This window comes from Corapipo altera, unplaced genomic scaffold, assembly GCF_003945725.1.
Source record: "Corapipo altera isolate COAL_440 unplaced genomic scaffold, ASM394572v1 23, whole genome shotgun sequence".
Taxonomy (NCBI): Eukaryota; Metazoa; Chordata; class Aves; order Passeriformes; family Pipridae; genus Corapipo; species Corapipo altera.
The window spans coordinates 9,407,580-9,425,001 of record NW_020884878.1 but is presented as its reverse complement, the minus strand read 5'-3'; the positions used below and the strand labels follow the sequence as shown (position 1 = coordinate 9,425,001).

Genomic DNA, 17,422 nt, shown 5'->3' with positions numbered 1-17,422 from the left:
AAGGTCCCTTCCAACCCAAACCATTCTGTGATTGACTCCTTGTGAGAAGGGAGCAAAGAAGTGAGCAAGGGACGTTGAGATTTCACAGTGAGATTACTCTAAATTAAAAGAAAATTAAGTATTTTTAAGGGTTCTAATCTACAGAATTACATGAAACACTTACATGAAACTTTTAGCTGGTGATGTTGGTGGTGCAGTCCCAAAATCCCTTCCACCATAAAGATGCCAAATAAGAGATATTTCCTTTACAACGTAGCGTACCAGAGGAACAGGAAAATGCAGAGGAGCTTTGCTTGTATCTGTTTTTTTAACAGGTTGGCTGAAATGATTTTCCTTTATGATAATTGCATCATCAACCATTATTTTTATAACTGGTTCTTCCTCTTTTTCCTAATTAAAAAAAAAGTGTATAGCGTTGAGAAGATGAAATCTGCTTTCTTTATTGAGATGCCTAATTCATTCCTATGAAAAGAAAAGCTATTCTGTATTGTCTTCTAAAGCTTATCCAACACATAATTGTTTTAGGAACGTTTCTTATAAAGTAAAGACAAGAGCATATGAAAAAAAACTAAAAACTGAGAGGTAGTTAAAAACAGCAACAACAAAAAAACCCAAACCAAAACAAAAAAATTCCCCACCCAAACTGTAAACACAACAAAGTACTAATTGAAAGCAAACAAAAAAAAACCCATAGAAGAGCCTAGGCTACCATACTAGCACTTTGAAAACAAACAAGCTCAAACATAACTGGGAAAATATAGCTTCTAATCAGGGATCCAGGAACTACTTCTGTCTATTAAGATGAACAAAACCAGAGATACTATGAACAACATGAACACCATGCAGAGGATGGACATCAGTGTAAAGCAACACACAAGCTTTTCTCTGAGCTTTGGCAAGGATCTTAGGTCCTTAAAAATATTGAAAGCTTAGACTATGATAGAAATGAATAAAAGATTAGAAGACGTGCAATCTACTATTTTGCTAAATACTGGGTTTTGCCTAAAACATTTTTTCCTAAGTGTGCCATTCCTGTAAGTCAAAATGGCAATGATAAAACATGACTAAAATGTAGGAAAACTGCCAATAGTTTAATGTAACATTCAGATCAGAGAACAATTACATAGTGCTGAGATATAGAAAAATCATATCTATCTGAAAATACTTATTCCTTGCAGTAACAATCCAGAGTTCCTTTCAAACAGAAAAATTATTTTTCTGCTAGTTTGCCCACTGATAAAAAACATCACTAAGTATCACAGAAATCTATGAAATCTATTTTGTCTAAGTCTTACATAGGCTTTTCACTAATTCAGTTTATATATGGACTTTTTTTAGTAATTTTCAAAGGATCTTACAGCAACAGCAACTTTTGGTGCAAAAAGAATGCAGAAATCATCACTTTCTGCTGGAACATCTCCCATGGCCTCATTTATGAGGTGATGAGTGAACGAAGCATAAGTGGGACTTGAATCTTGTGAGACATTTCCACTTTCATCTGGAAACAGGAAGAGATCTGAGCAAGATGGTTCCTGAGTTTGAGATCTGTCATCCAAAACTCCTGAGAGTTGAAGAAGGGTGGAGAAAAAAACCCATGTTTCAGTGGAAAAATCCTTACAAGACATGAAAATTATTTAAGAATTAACAAACACTTGTTAGTTTCAATTACATCAAGGAAATTTGGTTATTATATCTTGAATCACTTCCTACTATAAATAAAATACAATTTTCAAAATTCATCCAGTATTCAATTGAAAGCAATTACAATATAATCATAACTAGTTACTAGCAGAGATGAACTGAGAAAAGATGGGAAAATTATTTGCAAAAAACCGCCACAGATACAAAAACCCAAAACCTGCCAAACATAGATCAAGTATTTTCATGTCCAAGTTTCTCATTCTGGTAGTAAGACCACAGCATCAATAACTTTCAGTACTACAGTGACTGCTCACCTCCCACCATCAAAAAGACCAGACATCACAGAAATAATGACATTCTATATTTGCAGTACAAAATCCTTAGCAAATTTAAATCTGAATTACACTCTAGCCATGGTACAGGAGCCATAATCCTGTGATAAAAATCAATCTATCTTGTTCTATCTGCTAATGGAAAGAATTCCTCATAGCCAAAAGTTCTTCCTGTGACTTAGAACTGTACCATCTTCCTGGACTACCTTCATACACACAAGAGAGGTCGTTGATTCCTCCACATTGCAGTATGACATATAAACTTACACTTAATGCTAACTTACAGTCTTACAGAATTTGGGGTCTTGACAGATTCCTTCCCTGCTGCTTTGGTATCTCAGTAATGTGTATTTGACAAGATTCTGCATTACTGTTATTAAAAGCAAGAATCTGTTTCATAGTTTGAAAACTTCAGACATCATAAGTATCCGCTCCCATTCTTACTGCACCATCCCTACGTACACAAAACTTTCAAGGCCTCTTTCTTTCCAAAAAGGCTGTACTTCATGTGTACTTATGCCTTTAGAGGATTCTTACCATTAGATTCTGGTTTCATGGCAGAAGCAGTCTGTTGAGTCTCAATTTCTTCCATTGCATCACTCATCAAATCCCGTAGAATCTGTTGCTCTGATTCAGCGAGGACTGGTCCATGGGAAGATGGTTGGCTAAAGGTCTCTACCTGTAGGAGAGGAACTATACATAGTTACATCTGAAAGACAACTGCAGTGTTGTGTTGAGAAAGATTTTGCTAGAAAAGCTTGATTCACAGCTCTTAAACTGTGAGAAGAAACATCTTTACTTGATAAATAATCAAAGTACTTTGAAACACCAAGTTAGATAATTCATAGAGTAGGTTAGAACACTATGGTTCAGGATATTTAGATAATGAGAATACCTGGACAGCTCATATATGTCCTAGAATTTCATTCTTTAGAAAAGAATAAAGTACAACAGGTAAACAGTATAAAACATTTTAAAATATTTAGTGACCAAAGCAGAAAAAAAAATAAAATATATTTAAGAGTAAAATAATGTAAGTTAGATACAATCTGTTAATTTCTTCACAGGAAATCTCATATTATTTGGAAATAGAATGGGGATTAAAATTAAAACATATTACCAAGAAGCACAAAGTTAAGTTGATATTATTTTGCCATGTTATACCTTCATTTTTGGCTTGCTAACTCCACGTTTAACCTCTGTCTTAGCAGGTGGATGTAAATCACCATAACTTGCAATATATTGTATGAGATTCATCAGCGCAGCACACGAATCAGAGCAGGTACGAATATGGATTACATCACTGGAACAGTGCAGCTCAAAACGTGGTTTGGTCTAGGATAGCAACAATAAAAAGGTAAGAAGGCACTTCAAATCATCCTAAGATTCCATAAAAATAGCATCTTTACACAGTTGTTTTTAAATTAATTTACTTAACTAGTCAAAAAGAATTTAAAAGAAATAGTAAAATGAAGGAAAGTTTTTCAGTTTACTTTTAAGTATAATAAGGTAATTTTCAACCACAATCTCTCATGGAGATTTTACATTTTACTTTGTCTATGATTAAATACTTACTCTTTCTCCCTCAGAATCCGATTTTACTGCTGTAATGGTTAGTTCCAGCAGTCCCATATCCATAACACGAACATAATCTGAAAAATTATAATTAGAAAAAAATATTAAGATAATAACAAACACAATCCTTATTAAGTATTTCTTGTTATTACACTGCCAAAAATAGCATTAAAAAAGGTTTTTATCAAAACCTTTTATATCTCCACGTTTTCTTCTCTTATAAGGATTAGTCTCTGAGTTCAAGTTTCAGCTACTCAAATCAAGAACTCAAATAATTTCAATCCAATATATCACTCCCACTGCCACCATCTGTGTGCAATGTAATCTTTTAAGGTATTTATCCTCATCCCATCTGTGTGAGTCAGAGAAACAGAGGCACACACAACTTGAGTGACTAAGCATTCGACCAGTTTTTTAGTTGAAGTTAGAGAAAGAGAACACATGTTCACATGTACTCATCTTTCAGTACCACAAATAACTTATTTACCCTCTTTTCTTGTTTAAACAAAATAGGCATACCTTTACTGTGTCCTTTAATAGAGATCTCTAACCTAAGCTAAATACACACATTTGTGGGTACAAGGATTCATTATTTTTCCAATTCATTTGTTAAATATTGATTTAAGTTCCTCAGTCCTTAAAGGTTCTTACTATTTCCAATGAGAGCAAACCAGTTGGTATCCTTTTCAGAACTAGAACTCTGTGCCATATAGCACCTTTGAAGTTCAACTATTCTGAATACATCTCATAAAATGAGATCTCTTTTCTATGAAAATTTCTTTCTGTGAAACTCTTGATTTTTAAAAATATGCTTTTTTCCAATACCCATTATGAAACTTTAACAAGACAATGGAGGAATTGCAAGTTGCCCTTCTCTGACATACTTCTGAACAAATCTAAACTAGAGCACTCACATGTTCATCGACACTGCGCTATTCACTCATATTCAACTTGCTGCTCCTTATCTCCTCAAACTTCTTCTTCAGTAACCTTTATATATGCTGAATATGACTGTAATTTTGTTTCTTTAGGCTCTACAATTGATCAGTCACATCTAAAACATCCTTACCTCTATGGAGGTTGACCATAACAGTATTGCACTTGTCAGACAAGTGCAAAGCAGCTTCATCTAAAATTATCCTAGAAAACAAAACAAGACAAAGATGCCAGACAAATGCTGTACAACCTACCAGTCAAAAGAAATTGGTATAGGAAAAAAGTACTTTAAAACACAAATATACCTAACGTATCTTAAAGGTAAACTCTTCACTTTAACTTTTCATAATTTCCAAATTCACTGGCAATTAACTACTGTAACATATTTTCACTATCCCTAATTATATTGTTTTTGCATTTCAGTTTTTATATTTGATCCTTTCTAGAATAAGAAATAATGCTTTTGACATACAGAATTGTCACTTATTTCCTTTTTTGCCTTTTTCTCTTTTTGATAAAGCTAACATACACATTTGTTTCAAGGGTAATTTAAAAAGTTTTATCAATAAAATCAAGTAACTTGGTAAATGTTTCACATCAGAACACATATAACAGAATGAATATTCAACTAAAGTTGCAAGAAAAATTATTAAAAGTTACAGAGCTGTTCACTAATCACTAAATATTTAATTAATTAATATACTGTTTCCAAATAACAAATATTTAAGAAATCTTAAGGTGTTTCTAATTAATAAAATGGACACAACATCATCTCAGGACATCTTTCAACCTTATTAAACATGCAGAATTGCTGGTTGTTAAAGAAAGCAATCTAAATAAAAAAATATATTAAAAAATTATTTAACCTAGTAAAACAGAAGGATTACACATAAGCAAAGTATATTTCAAAATATGTAAAGCAGTGTGATCATTTACACAATAAGAATGCTTCCAAGGTCAAAAAAGCAGACAGGCATTACAAGTTTTACAGGAGCTTCCATGAATTACAATCATTTAAATCATACCTGAGAGTAGAAGAGGATTTATCTACTGCAACACTACTTGAAATGCTGAAAGTTTCAACAGTAAGTAGAGATCTGACTGGCAAAAACAATGGCCTAACAACAAATAGGAAAAACAAATTAATACTCTGTATCTATTTAGAAGTGCAATCAGAGCCCTACAGATGAGCTAACTACATCTTCCCAGGCCTAGGCAAGTGTATATCCTACTTTAAATTGCTTCCAGTTTAAGGGATTTCTGTTAAGTACTTTTTCCCAAAAAGCCTAAATAAATATTCTCTTTAGTATGCAAACTCAGACATTCTTGAAGAATAAATATATAGCTGCAGTGCCACCAAGTGACAAACACTTGCATTTTATTTACCTGTAGTCAAGAGCACAACTCCATAGATGGACATGAAAAGTTGTAATTGTAGCTGGAGGATTATATCCCAGAACAGGCTCATCAGAAATATTTAAAAAATATAAAATCTAAAAATCAAAAAACATTTTATTTTAATAGTTCAATATCTGTTAAATAAATATTCAATCATCTATTGCAAAAAAGAAAATCTCTAGCAGGTATGACAATAACAAGATTAGCAGAAAGAAAAGGAGAGAACAGTTTCAGATATGTAAAGGTGCTTACTCAGTGTCTTTTTAGAGAAAAGCAGGGAATGGAAACAAGGCAAAAAACACCATCAAAATCGCAGCTTCAAAAGTATGGAAAAGACCCAAGTGGCATATAAAGTCTCACAATTCATTTTTAAAATCTTGCTAAAATACAGTTTCATTCATCCTTCTTTGCAGTTGTTACTACAGTATTATCATTTTCTTTGCTCTCTGTCTAAAAAGTTAAATTTTCTCGTAATACTGAACATTGTTAAAGTTAAGATATCTTAACTTTAAGTATCAAGATATCCTTCTTTTTCTTGGGGCTGGGGTGGAAAATATGCTCAGAACTAGAAATATGTGCACAAGCATTGTACATACAGATTTTTCATGTATTACCATATAAAATAAACACCTATCTTCCTCTTTAAGATCTGTCATAGTTCCTTATCAAATCTGCTACACTATAAAAGTTCTTCATTTATTCTAAGCCTGGGGCATACCATCGCTGCTAGCCTTTTAATTGTTTCCTCTAACTGTCTCTTCGGACAATTTTTTATTTCACCCCTCACCCTCCAAAAGATTCCCAAGTGCATTTACTAATTGAGCAAATTCATAAAGCAAATATGGAACATGGTTTAAAAGTAGGTTACACAAACCCACGGGAATATCATTCTAAGAAGAAAGTAATGACACAGCAGGGTCTCAAGCTATAAGTTCAGCTCCATGAAGTTATACAATATCAATGCATATAAAAATAAGCACACCACACATATCGGAGGATAAGAAGGATAAATTTGAATGTCAGGGTTTACTATCTGTAATCCAGTATGGTGTAAGCACATGCAACTACACTGCTACCCAGCTAATGGCATGTCCTGCCTAACATGAGTTCACATACACAGGGTCTCCACCCCTGGCTGCTGTGCTGTCCCTCTGCATCCACAGCTCTGAGTACAACTTTCCTCATTCAGAAGTGTTTGGGTAAACTGCTGCTTACTACCTCCCTAAAGTCTTCTTCTCCACATTACTGCTCTTCAAACTATGCAAAACAGGGAACATATAAGGGAGAAACGAGACTTGAGAAATAAAGTGAACAGAAGGGAAAAATGGGGAAATGCTTTCAGTGCTGCAAGTACTTTCCTTGTTTTGTGGGTGAATTTTCACTAAAGAATCATTTAAGTACTTAAATAGCATTGCACTACCAAGATTTCTTCCAAAATTCTTAAAAAAAACCAAAAACAAAACCACCAAAAAACCCAAACACTAAAACAAACCACTACAGAACAAAATAACCCCCACCCCACCCCGAACCTCTCTGACATGTAGTGGATTTAGGATCATGAGAGGAACTGAACCAAGTGAATACACATGAAATAATTTAAAAGCAAGACTACAGCCTATCAGTGGTCTCAAAAAGAGACAAGAAAGAAAGAATAACACTTTCAAAAGAAGAGTATGATAATAAGACATAGCTTAACACCTAGATTTTATGTCAAGGTTTAGTTTGATACTCAAACCCATTAAAACAATGAGACTGAAACTGAAGATGCAGTTGAGAAAACTGTAGCAATCTGACCTGTTCATGCCAGCTTAAACCTGAAGGCAGTACTCTGTGCTGAAGGGTGGCTCCCCGTAATCCAACAGCAACTAGAAATTCCTGCACAACAAAGTTGCATGACTTAGCTTACATGAAACATATGTAACTATTTGGCATTTAGATTATGAAATAGTATCATCCCTCTGTTCCCGAAATCTCCAACTGTATAGAAATGAAGAAAGGACTGGGCCAGGATTAAGCATTCAAAAAACCCTGCTTCCCCATACAGAAACCCTGGCTAATACAGTCTCGTACCTTTTGCAATAGTGTAGTTTAGAAATAACAGTTTTGTGGTGGTGATGGAAGGAAGGCCACCTGCACATTCAATCCAGGATTCACCAGAAATTAGCAGGAGTACCAACTCAATGTACTTCTTTCTTATGCTGTTCAAATCTGAGTCAGTTCAGCCCCCCACAACACTTCACAGGTCTGCAGGTTCCTTCTCCAGATAACTCCAACCTGTTTGTCACCAGCTAAGAGGTCATCTTTTAGCCACACCAATGAATGCTGCTGTTATTTAGCTATGTCACTCCAAATAGGTAAGCAAATGCTACCTATTAGATGATACTGCCAGTAAACTGAGCAGAAAGCTTTTAACTCTTTATATTTGTTCTTGTCTGTTTTGGCACCAGATTAAAACTCAACAAAACAAACAAACGAAGTCAGAAAAAACTGTCAAAGAAATGCAGTCAGTAATGAAATGCAGAGTGATTAGCAAAGTGAAACAATGGAAAGAATTAGTAAATCATACTGATAATTAAATTTTAGAATCCACCCATAAGATTCTAACAGAAAATTACAGTTTGAGGATGAATGTCATGGTTTGTTTATCTATAGCCCTTGTAACTCCACATCTAGATGCTTCCATATAAATTGAAGTAACTCAATTTATAAAAGCACAAATGTAAAAACACAAACCTTTGTATTGCTCTCTACTTTATCTGACTGGATTTTGACTGCAACAGTCAGCATACTTGGACTATCCACTCCCACACCATCTGAAGTAGTCCTGCTAAGACCATCTTCTTCAGAAAAACAAATAGTAGGTTCTAACCAATGGGGACGTATTGTGCTGGGCAGTCGTACTTCAGAGGAAGGGACAACCCCATCCACCAAACCTGCAAAGAGATTCTAGAATGAGTTACCTCAGGCTTCAAAGCTGTTACTGAGGGAAGAGTGAAGGAAAATCCTTTTCATGCTTTACGCTTATAAAATTATTTTAATTATCAAAGTTAGTCATGAACACCAACGACCAAAAACTGTGAAGGGAAGGTTACAGGTGGTCCAATATTTAAAACCAGGGTTCAAGCTAAAATCTTCAGTCTGACTACAAGGTTTAAGTTTTTTATTTGCCCAACAAAATGGCAGAGGTGAAATAAAGGACAGATCTCCAACAGGTTATGTGGAGAATAAGAACACGTGTCTCCATTTTATGAGACAGTGCCATGCTAACCCATAAACATATAATAATTAAGCCTTGCATTGAAAATACCACTGATTCAGAAACATGAGGGGAAAACCTTAAGAAGTTTAACTAAATGGGGGCTACCAGCCATACAAACTACACAGTCAAAATTCTTCATCTGCTGACTACAACTAGCTACCCAGGAAAGACATAGCAGACGCTGGTACCCTGTAACTTTTTGAATGAAACAACCAATAACATGTAGGAAGTTAGCACTTTCATAGTAAAGAACAGACTGTACAGCTAATTTGACAGAGGATCACAGTATCAATGAAGACCAGCAGTTGCCAAGGAAAAGTTTGAGCCAAACTAAGTAAATATAGTTATCGTAACTAGTTGCATTACTATAGTCTTCAGAAAGTTTAGCCATGAATTAAATCTGTTGTGCCAAACGATACACTATCAAATTAAAAAAAGAAAAAAAAATACAGCCTTTCTCCTAAAAAAACTGCAAGTTCATCTCATTTCAAATTTAGTCCCAAAGACATGTCAGTGCCACCCTACCTTGATGATATAAATTGAGGCTGCTAGAATGGAGACAAACATAGTGTCTGTCCTCAAAGCCTTCATATTTAGTCACGCTGAAAAGGGAACCACTGTTGAACTCAAACCAAAATTCACCGTACTTTCCTTCCAGTGTATTTCCATCATCCTGCTGAAGGAAGCATAGAAAGGATAAAACTATTGTCTGCTGAGTTTGCTGCATTTAGACAGTCTAAACTAACATAACACTTGCTACTAATACATACTTTCCTGCTTTTATTTTAGTTATTCTCATGTGAAGCAAAGTAAACACAATTGGCAAAATATTGTATTGCATTATTGCCTAGTTATAGTATAGTAGTATGAACATTACAGAATTACTGTTAAAAACACTTGTTCTTTCCAAGTAAGTACATACAGCATGAAGGGATCCTGTGGTCAAAACAACAAACAACTTTTTCCAGTCTCAGAGCCTCACCTTTACATCTGTGAATACTGACACTAATCCATGTGTCACATTCAGCAGAACAGACAAAAAGCTTTGTGAGTTCTTATTCTGTGAGTCCAGCTTTTTCCTTCTGCGTGAACGATAGTTTGGATCAACAGTGGAATAATACTGTAGTGTTTCCTCCTCAGATCCACTCTCATCATCTAATAGATAAAATGAAAAACAACTCAACTCATTCTCTAACTAGTATATATATTATGTCAATAACTCGTTTTTCCATTGGTAATGCAATTCAATTTCACACTTATTTTACTCAAATAAACAGTAATCTACATTTTGTCTTCTTGGTTTATGTTTTCTCCTAAGTTCACAAAATCCTTCCACTAACAGTTTAATCACTTCAGCCAATTATGCTTCTAAATCACTATAGTTCTAGATGATTTATTAAGTGTATTACCATAATTAACTGCAGATTTAAATTGACTAAAGCTGTCTTTACTGAAAGTGTTGATGAGCTGGCTGGCCACAGATAGTCCAACACCATAAGAAAGGTTTTCAAATGTTTCTACAGGAGATGGAGCTGTGGGTTCCCACAACAATAAATCATTGCTGATCCTAGGAAGAAATACATTGTCATTACACAAAACATATGACTGTGTTCCCACTTTATATTAAGTCAGTCAAGCATATTTTCTTTGCAGACTTCATATAACAGATTTCAGATTCCATAAACAAGATAGAGAAAAAAAGTTCAAGAGCACAAGAAAGAATAATATATTAATGTGTAAAAGCAATAAATAATGAAAGTAACCTTTACTCTGTAATTATTGTACGCACATATCAAAGTCTAACATTTGACAGTGACACGAGAGCCTCTATAAGGAGGTACATATTAGCTCAGTAGGTTGGAGGGGGTGAGAAAATCATACTTTCATCACATCAATTCTCAACCAAGTTGCAGGAAAAATTTGTTCTTTTGATTTCAAGTGAGTGTGTCTGCTATGGTAAAGACAGATGTGACATTCAGTGCAGAAATATTCCAACAGAATATTCAATGGAAGGATCAGCTTTGCCACTTTGGAAGTGAAAAGTACTCTAGAAGTGAAGTAATACCTATCAGAGGCTAAAACAAGTCGGCACCTCTCTTGCATCTAACATAGCACAGTACCAATTTAGTAGTATTTTGTTGTCTTTCAGACAGGGAATTAACAAAAATAAAAGCTGAACACACATCTGCAAGTTGGAATTGTTCTCTCTACACTTTTGTAAAGCTTTGTAATGCTTACAAAATTGGGTTAGGGTTTCTTCCCCTGACTACTTTGTAAACTCTAGATTTAAAGATGGAAACAATAAGATGGAGTGCAACAGTTGCTGAAGTACAATGATCTACTTAAAGAAGAAATCAGAAAGATTAGAGGAAAATGAAATATTGCAAACAGAGATCTGAACCAAGTATTCAGTGAGATAAACGACTGTTTAGCTTTACCCTTTGCTCACAATATCTGCCAAACACTTCTTAGCAGATGGCTGTCATGGCACCGACCAGACGCCTGAGACAATGCTGTCTCTGATGTTAACTTGAAAAAATATTTATACAGCCTTTCACGTTCTTAAATAAACTATACAAATGCTACATCTGCTTATTCAATTGCTTTTATCAACGGTGAATACAGAACTAAGAGTACAGGTCATGATAACCAAGCAAAAACAATTATCATACTTGCCTGTTGTAAAGCTTTTCATAAAAGCTTTTGTTCGGTAATGTTAAGTGAATGTTTGGTAACATGAGTTCCAGTACATAATGAGAATTGCTAATTGTTTTATCCTGAAACTCAGTCATTTCTACTACATCTCCTGGCATCACCATCTGAAAGAAAAAAGAAAAAAAAAAACCTCTTAAGTTAAAAAAACCAAAACCCAAAAGTGGTAGCCAGAAGATGTATATCAAGCAGTGAGGATGTATTAATTTTGTCTACCATAAGCATAAAGCAATAACAAAACTTTATAGTACCTCTTCATTTTCAAACATGACCCTACGAGAAGAAAAAGGAGAAGGCTCTGGTCTTCTAATATCACAGACATCCTTCAAAGAATGAGACCCTCCTTCTTCTTCCTCTTGAAAGTTATTATCACCTTCTTCCTCCTCAGCTGCTATCCTTTCCAGAATAGAGTGCACAGCCAGAGGGTTTATTTTCAATACAATCCTGACATTGGAGAAGTTATGCAGAATAAGCCATTAGATATGCTTATAATGTTTATATTTAAGCACTGTCACATGTCCCCTAGTTCTACTGGTTTGCCACTAAATACACACAGACTAAATAGCTCAAAGACCAGGGATTTTTTTTTTATTACATAGTAACATATTTTATTACCCAAAGCAATACTGCTAAGAAAAAAAACAAACTTACACATACAAAGGGATATGGAAAAACAACCATCAGATGAAAGAAAATGTTACTGTCTGCTTTTTTCAAGTCCATCAGGTGACCATTTAGGTGACCATTTTTTAAGAAAAACCTAGCACTCTCCCAAAATAATGCTTGTTTCACTAGATCATTAACAGCTATTCAAAATACTGCATGATGCAGTATATTATATGTAAACACTGTTACAGAAAAATTTATTTGTGCTATTATAAAAGAAAAAATCTCCCTACAAACTTGCTGTCAGGAAGCCACTAAATTTTGTGGCATAAAAAGTACACAGCAAATTCTGTAGCAAATCTAAAACTGCCTCTTTAAACATCTTATTACATGCTTCAGTTGCTAGGTCCTTCTCTTCAGTAAATCCCAAGTACTGTATTGCCTTGCATGTGATACAAGCTGCAATAATTCAGTCTCAATATAGTTATTCTTACTGTTATTCTGGCTTATTAATATATTATATAATTTATTAAATAATTATATAATTACTATTAATATATTATAAACATATAACATTAATATTAATATATTATTATTATATTTTTAGGTAAAACTTGATGGGGAGTCATTTGGTATTCAGTCTTGAATGCACAAGTAGAAGAGGTAAAGTGACAAAAAAAATGGGAGAAAGTTTCAAGTCTAATCATTCATCTAACTTTCACTGACATTTACTCAAGAAGCTTTTTATACTTCTTTTAGGGGTTGGGTTTTTTTATAAATTCATGAGGTCTTTTCACTAGTTACGTTTTCTTTCTTTGCAAATTATTTTCAAGCATTTACCACACAGGCATTCTGCATTAAAAACACAAAAATAACAGTGCTTCTTAAAAATCTAAACAACCCACATTTAAAAACCCCAAATATTTTTTTACCGAGGCCAGTCAAAATTGTCTGATGACGATGTTACATCTCCATCTGTGCCACCAGACACTTGAAAAAATTTTATTGGTGTTTCTGCATTACCTTCTTCAAATGAACCTGAATAGAAAGAGATTTTTTAAAAATTAACACAGGAATGACAGCTGCTAACTTCAGGTTAGCTGCTCCTCAGGCTAGAGTTTAACATAGCAATTTTCAATGCTATTTACTAAGCTACTTAGGCAAATTTGGTTGTCTCTTCCTCCAAAAAATATCAACTTTTAGAAACAAAAATTATTTCACATTATTTTCTAGCTAGCAGTAGTTAGAAAACAAGACATTTCTAATGCACAGATATCTGCATTTACACTTACAGAATCACTACATTTTGTCACAGTCTTGATAAGTACATGAAATGACACATAAGCAGAGAAGGTTGCAAATATAAATCAGTTCCACAGATTTATTACTTTGGGAGATATTAGAGGCATGAAATTATTAAAGTTTTCTTGATGGTTATTTAGGGAATCAATCACAGAATCACAGAATCGTTAGGATTGGAAAGGATCTCTGCAGATTATCTAGTTCAACCTCTCTGCCAAAGCAGGGTCACCTAGAGAAGGTTACACAGGAACACATCCAGGTTGGTTCTGAATATCTGCAGAGAGGGAAACTCCACAATCTCCCTGGGCATCCTGTTCCAGTGCTCTGCCACCTTCAATGTAAAGTTCTTCCCTATGTTGAGGTGAAACTTCTTGTGTTTCAGTTTATGTCCATTACTCCTTGTCCTGTCTCTGGGCACCACTAAAATGAGTCTGGCACCATCCTCTCAGCACGTCACTTTGAGATGTTTAGATGCATTAATGAGATCCCCTCTCAGCCTTCTCTTCTCCAGACTAAAGAGACCCTGCTCCCACAGTCTCTCCTCATATGAGACATGCTCCAGATCCCTCATCATCTTTACTGCTCTCTGCTGGACCCTCTCCAGCAGCTTCTTGTCTTCCTTGTACTGAGGAGGCCAGAACCAGACACAGCATTTCAGATGTGGCCTCACTAGAGCAGAGTAGAGGGAGAGGATCAGCTCCCTTGACCCGCTGGCCACACTCTTCCTGATGCACCCCAGGACACCACTGCCCCTCCTTGGCCACAAGGGTACACTTGCCAGCTCATGGTCAATTTGTCATCCACCAATACTCCCAGGTCCTTCTTTCCAGAGCTGCTCTCTAGCAGGTCAGCCTTCAACCTGTACTGATACTGGGGTTACTCCACTCCAGGTGCAGTGCCCTACACTGGATCTTATTGCACCTCATTAGGTTTCTCCCCACCCAACTTTTCAGCCTATCAAGGTCCTGCTGAATGGCAGCACAGCCTTCAGGTGCATCAGCCACTCCCCCCAGTTTTGTGTGGCCAGCACCTTGCTGAGGGTGCATTCTATCCCTTCATCCAGGGATTCTTCATTTCTAGACTAGACTTCTAACTTACAGAGCTGTAGTAATCTCCTATGAATCTACAAAACTTACCTGGGATAGAGAACCGAGAGATACATGAAATTGAAACAAACTGGTATAACAGTGTAACAGAAAATAGAAGAAATACTTGCTCAAATCTCAAAAACCAAGAATGCAAGCACTACACCTATATACATTAGCCTCCTATTACTTTGTTTTCACTTATGTTGGTATTTAGTACAGAGCACTAAACTACAGCAGAGATATCTACTCAAAAATTCAGGTGGAAAGACACTCCCTATGTTAATCCACATGAGAGGACCTTTTTCTCAACTACACAGTATCTGGGAAAATAAAAAGAACATTTAATATAATGTTACGATTCTTACCAGTTAGCTCTTTAAAGGTAAGTTCTAATTTAACTTGTTCTGGAGTTGAGCCTCCTATAAATTCAGTTTTAAATTCCATATCTGTAAATTCAAGATGAAGAATCTCCTTCTGAAGTGATTTCTTAAACCATGGTCCTCTTTCTTGATCTGACCGTAGGTCAGGTATTGGGAAGCGAACAGAGAGATTTAATGCTGGGGCAGTGACTTGAACTGAAACTCTGCAGTTTGCAGGAGTATGTGAATCATCCAGAAAAACTTCAGTAAATGCTTTATGCTGAAAAACAAAGTAAACGGAAAAAAAAATCTAAATTAGAGAAAACTGCATTAAAAGTGACTATGGGGAAAGCTTTTTGATGATGCAATACCTAAAAAAGAAAAATATTATTTATGTATCACAGAAAACACACATTAAGGCCAACTGCTATTAGTCTTAAAATATTTTTCTATTATTGGTGCTGTTAAGATTCTATTTAGTTAGAAGTCAAGTATTTGCAGAAGGTAGCAATCCTTTAAAAAAAGTCTATTTTTGCATCTTTCTTTTTCTCTTATAGACAGAGTACCAAACAATACTCAGCTGCAGTTAGGAAATACTGTGTCTCAGATTTTTTTTTAAAATATTGTTAAGAAGCCAGGAATTACTATCCTGTGTATTTGCCCCTTTCAACAAGTCATGTCATCCAGCTCCTGTCACTGACATGTCCTTCAAAGCCTCCCTGAGTGCAGCGTTTTGCTGACCAACACTGAAAAGAATCAAACTCTCAGGACACAACCATATCGATAGAAATGATTGATGTCTTACACATTCTTTAAATAAGGGTTCTTTTAAATAGGTTTGAGGACTGATTTTTTTGGAATCGATCGATGCAGCAATAAAATTACATGAAGATATTTGTTGCTGTGTAGTTAATTGTGTTAATCATTCCTCAAGTACTTCAAGAAAAGTAGTCCAGTTTAATGTTATTGTGTTAAAACTTCTGTTGGTCCCCAGTCACTAGAATGCTCCCCATCCTCTCTGTGACCTACCCCAAAAGCAGATAGAGAGGCAGAAGCAACTGGGGCTGACTGAGACACAAAGATTTCAATATAAAAGTGTAATTGTCAGCAACAGTTTACATCAGTTGCTGGAGAGCATGATTAGAGAGTTCAGGGATGAGAAGTCAGTCAAGATTCCTCTTTTTGGCTCAGTTCTGCTTCCTTCAAGAAGCTGAGAATTTATGCAGTTTATGAAGCATCTACCATTGTCTTTAGGTGTGTTATTAAACATGCAATCACTGAATCTAAAATGAGAACCTATGTCACATGGCTACTGTTCTGTGTCAGAAAAAAAAAAAAAACAACAAACGAACAGAACAAAAAGAAACAAAACCCCCTCACATTAAAAAAAAAAACCTCAACCACCACAAATCAATCAGAACTAGCAATCTCAGGCTTAGTGCCATCCTGTCTTCCTCCTGCAAAAAACCCAGCAAGTTTATGAATCTACCTCTCTTTTAACTTACCAGACTTATGTGCTTATTGTAAGAAGCATACATGTGAGATGCCATCATCTCTACTGTAGTTAGTTTCTGTGGCTGAAGTAAGGAATTCAGTCTGTCTACAATACTAATATCCAGCTCACAAAATACTGGACTTAACTTTATTTGTAACTCTGCCTTCTGTGGTACAGAACTGAGTCTCCCTTGACTACCCTAAAAAGAAAGAGAAAAAGCAGTAAAATCTTTAACAACAACACAGTGAAACAAATCATAATAACTGAGAGTTAAGGACTCTCTGTTTTACAAGTTAGATAGCTTTCTGTTCAAATAAACCAAATTAGACAAAGGTTATTACACAGAAAGTTGGTCTTTTAAATCAGCCACCTTACCTGAGGTCCTCTATTATCTGAATGCTTATAATGCAGCTGAAGGCATGGCACAGTATGAGAATCGTTTCTTTCTTCAGAATGAAATGTCAGCAGCTTTAGAAAAAAAAAAGTATTAAAAGTACTTAATAAATAAGGAGGAAAGAGTTGACACAGGAGAAGGTATTTATGACATTTTACCTAGAACAGACAGCAGGTAACCCACATTCAAGTCAGTGAACAGAGCCCCAGCCCAACTGCTCACTCAATGCACTTACTCAGCTACTTTATTGGATGTCTCTGACCATTAAAAGAGATGGAAGAATAATCATCATGCAAAGAAACCTTTGCATTGCTCAACTCCATTG

The 17,422-nt window shown here is 35.3% G+C and overlaps 1 protein-coding gene across 3 annotated transcripts in view; it reads right to left on the bottom strand.

Moving 5' to 3' along the window:
* Positions 1-17,422, bottom strand: part of ATG2B (autophagy related 2B) — a 48,051-nt gene that overhangs the window by 13,260 nt on the left and 17,369 nt on the right. For 2 of the 3 annotated variants that reach the window (XM_027637650.1, XM_027637652.1), the window contains exons 13-31: positions 17,079-17,171; positions 16,714-16,902; positions 15,215-15,488; positions 13,392-13,497; positions 12,105-12,297; positions 11,818-11,960; positions 10,551-10,708; positions 10,124-10,296; positions 9,667-9,817; positions 8,616-8,815; positions 7,677-7,757; positions 5,871-5,977; positions 5,510-5,602; positions 4,618-4,688; positions 3,549-3,625; positions 3,138-3,308; positions 2,511-2,652; positions 1,359-1,561; positions 164-390 (exon numbers count right to left, since the gene is read on the bottom strand). In XM_027637650.1, the coding sequence (XP_027493451.1) occupies positions 164-390; positions 1,359-1,561; positions 2,511-2,652; positions 3,138-3,308; positions 3,549-3,625; positions 4,618-4,688; positions 5,510-5,602; positions 5,871-5,977; positions 7,677-7,757; positions 8,616-8,815; positions 9,667-9,817; positions 10,124-10,296; positions 10,551-10,708; positions 11,818-11,960; positions 12,105-12,297; positions 13,392-13,497; positions 15,215-15,488; positions 16,714-16,902; positions 17,079-17,171 (2,852 nt within the window). The remainder of the gene's footprint in view (positions 1-163; positions 391-1,358; positions 1,562-2,510; positions 2,653-3,137; positions 3,309-3,548; positions 3,626-4,617; positions 4,689-5,509; positions 5,603-5,870; positions 5,978-7,676; positions 7,758-8,615; positions 8,816-9,666; positions 9,818-10,123; positions 10,297-10,550; positions 10,709-11,817; positions 11,961-12,104; positions 12,298-13,391; positions 13,498-15,214; positions 15,489-16,713; positions 16,903-17,078; positions 17,172-17,422) is intronic. The other variant, XM_027637651.1, reaches the window with a different exon arrangement.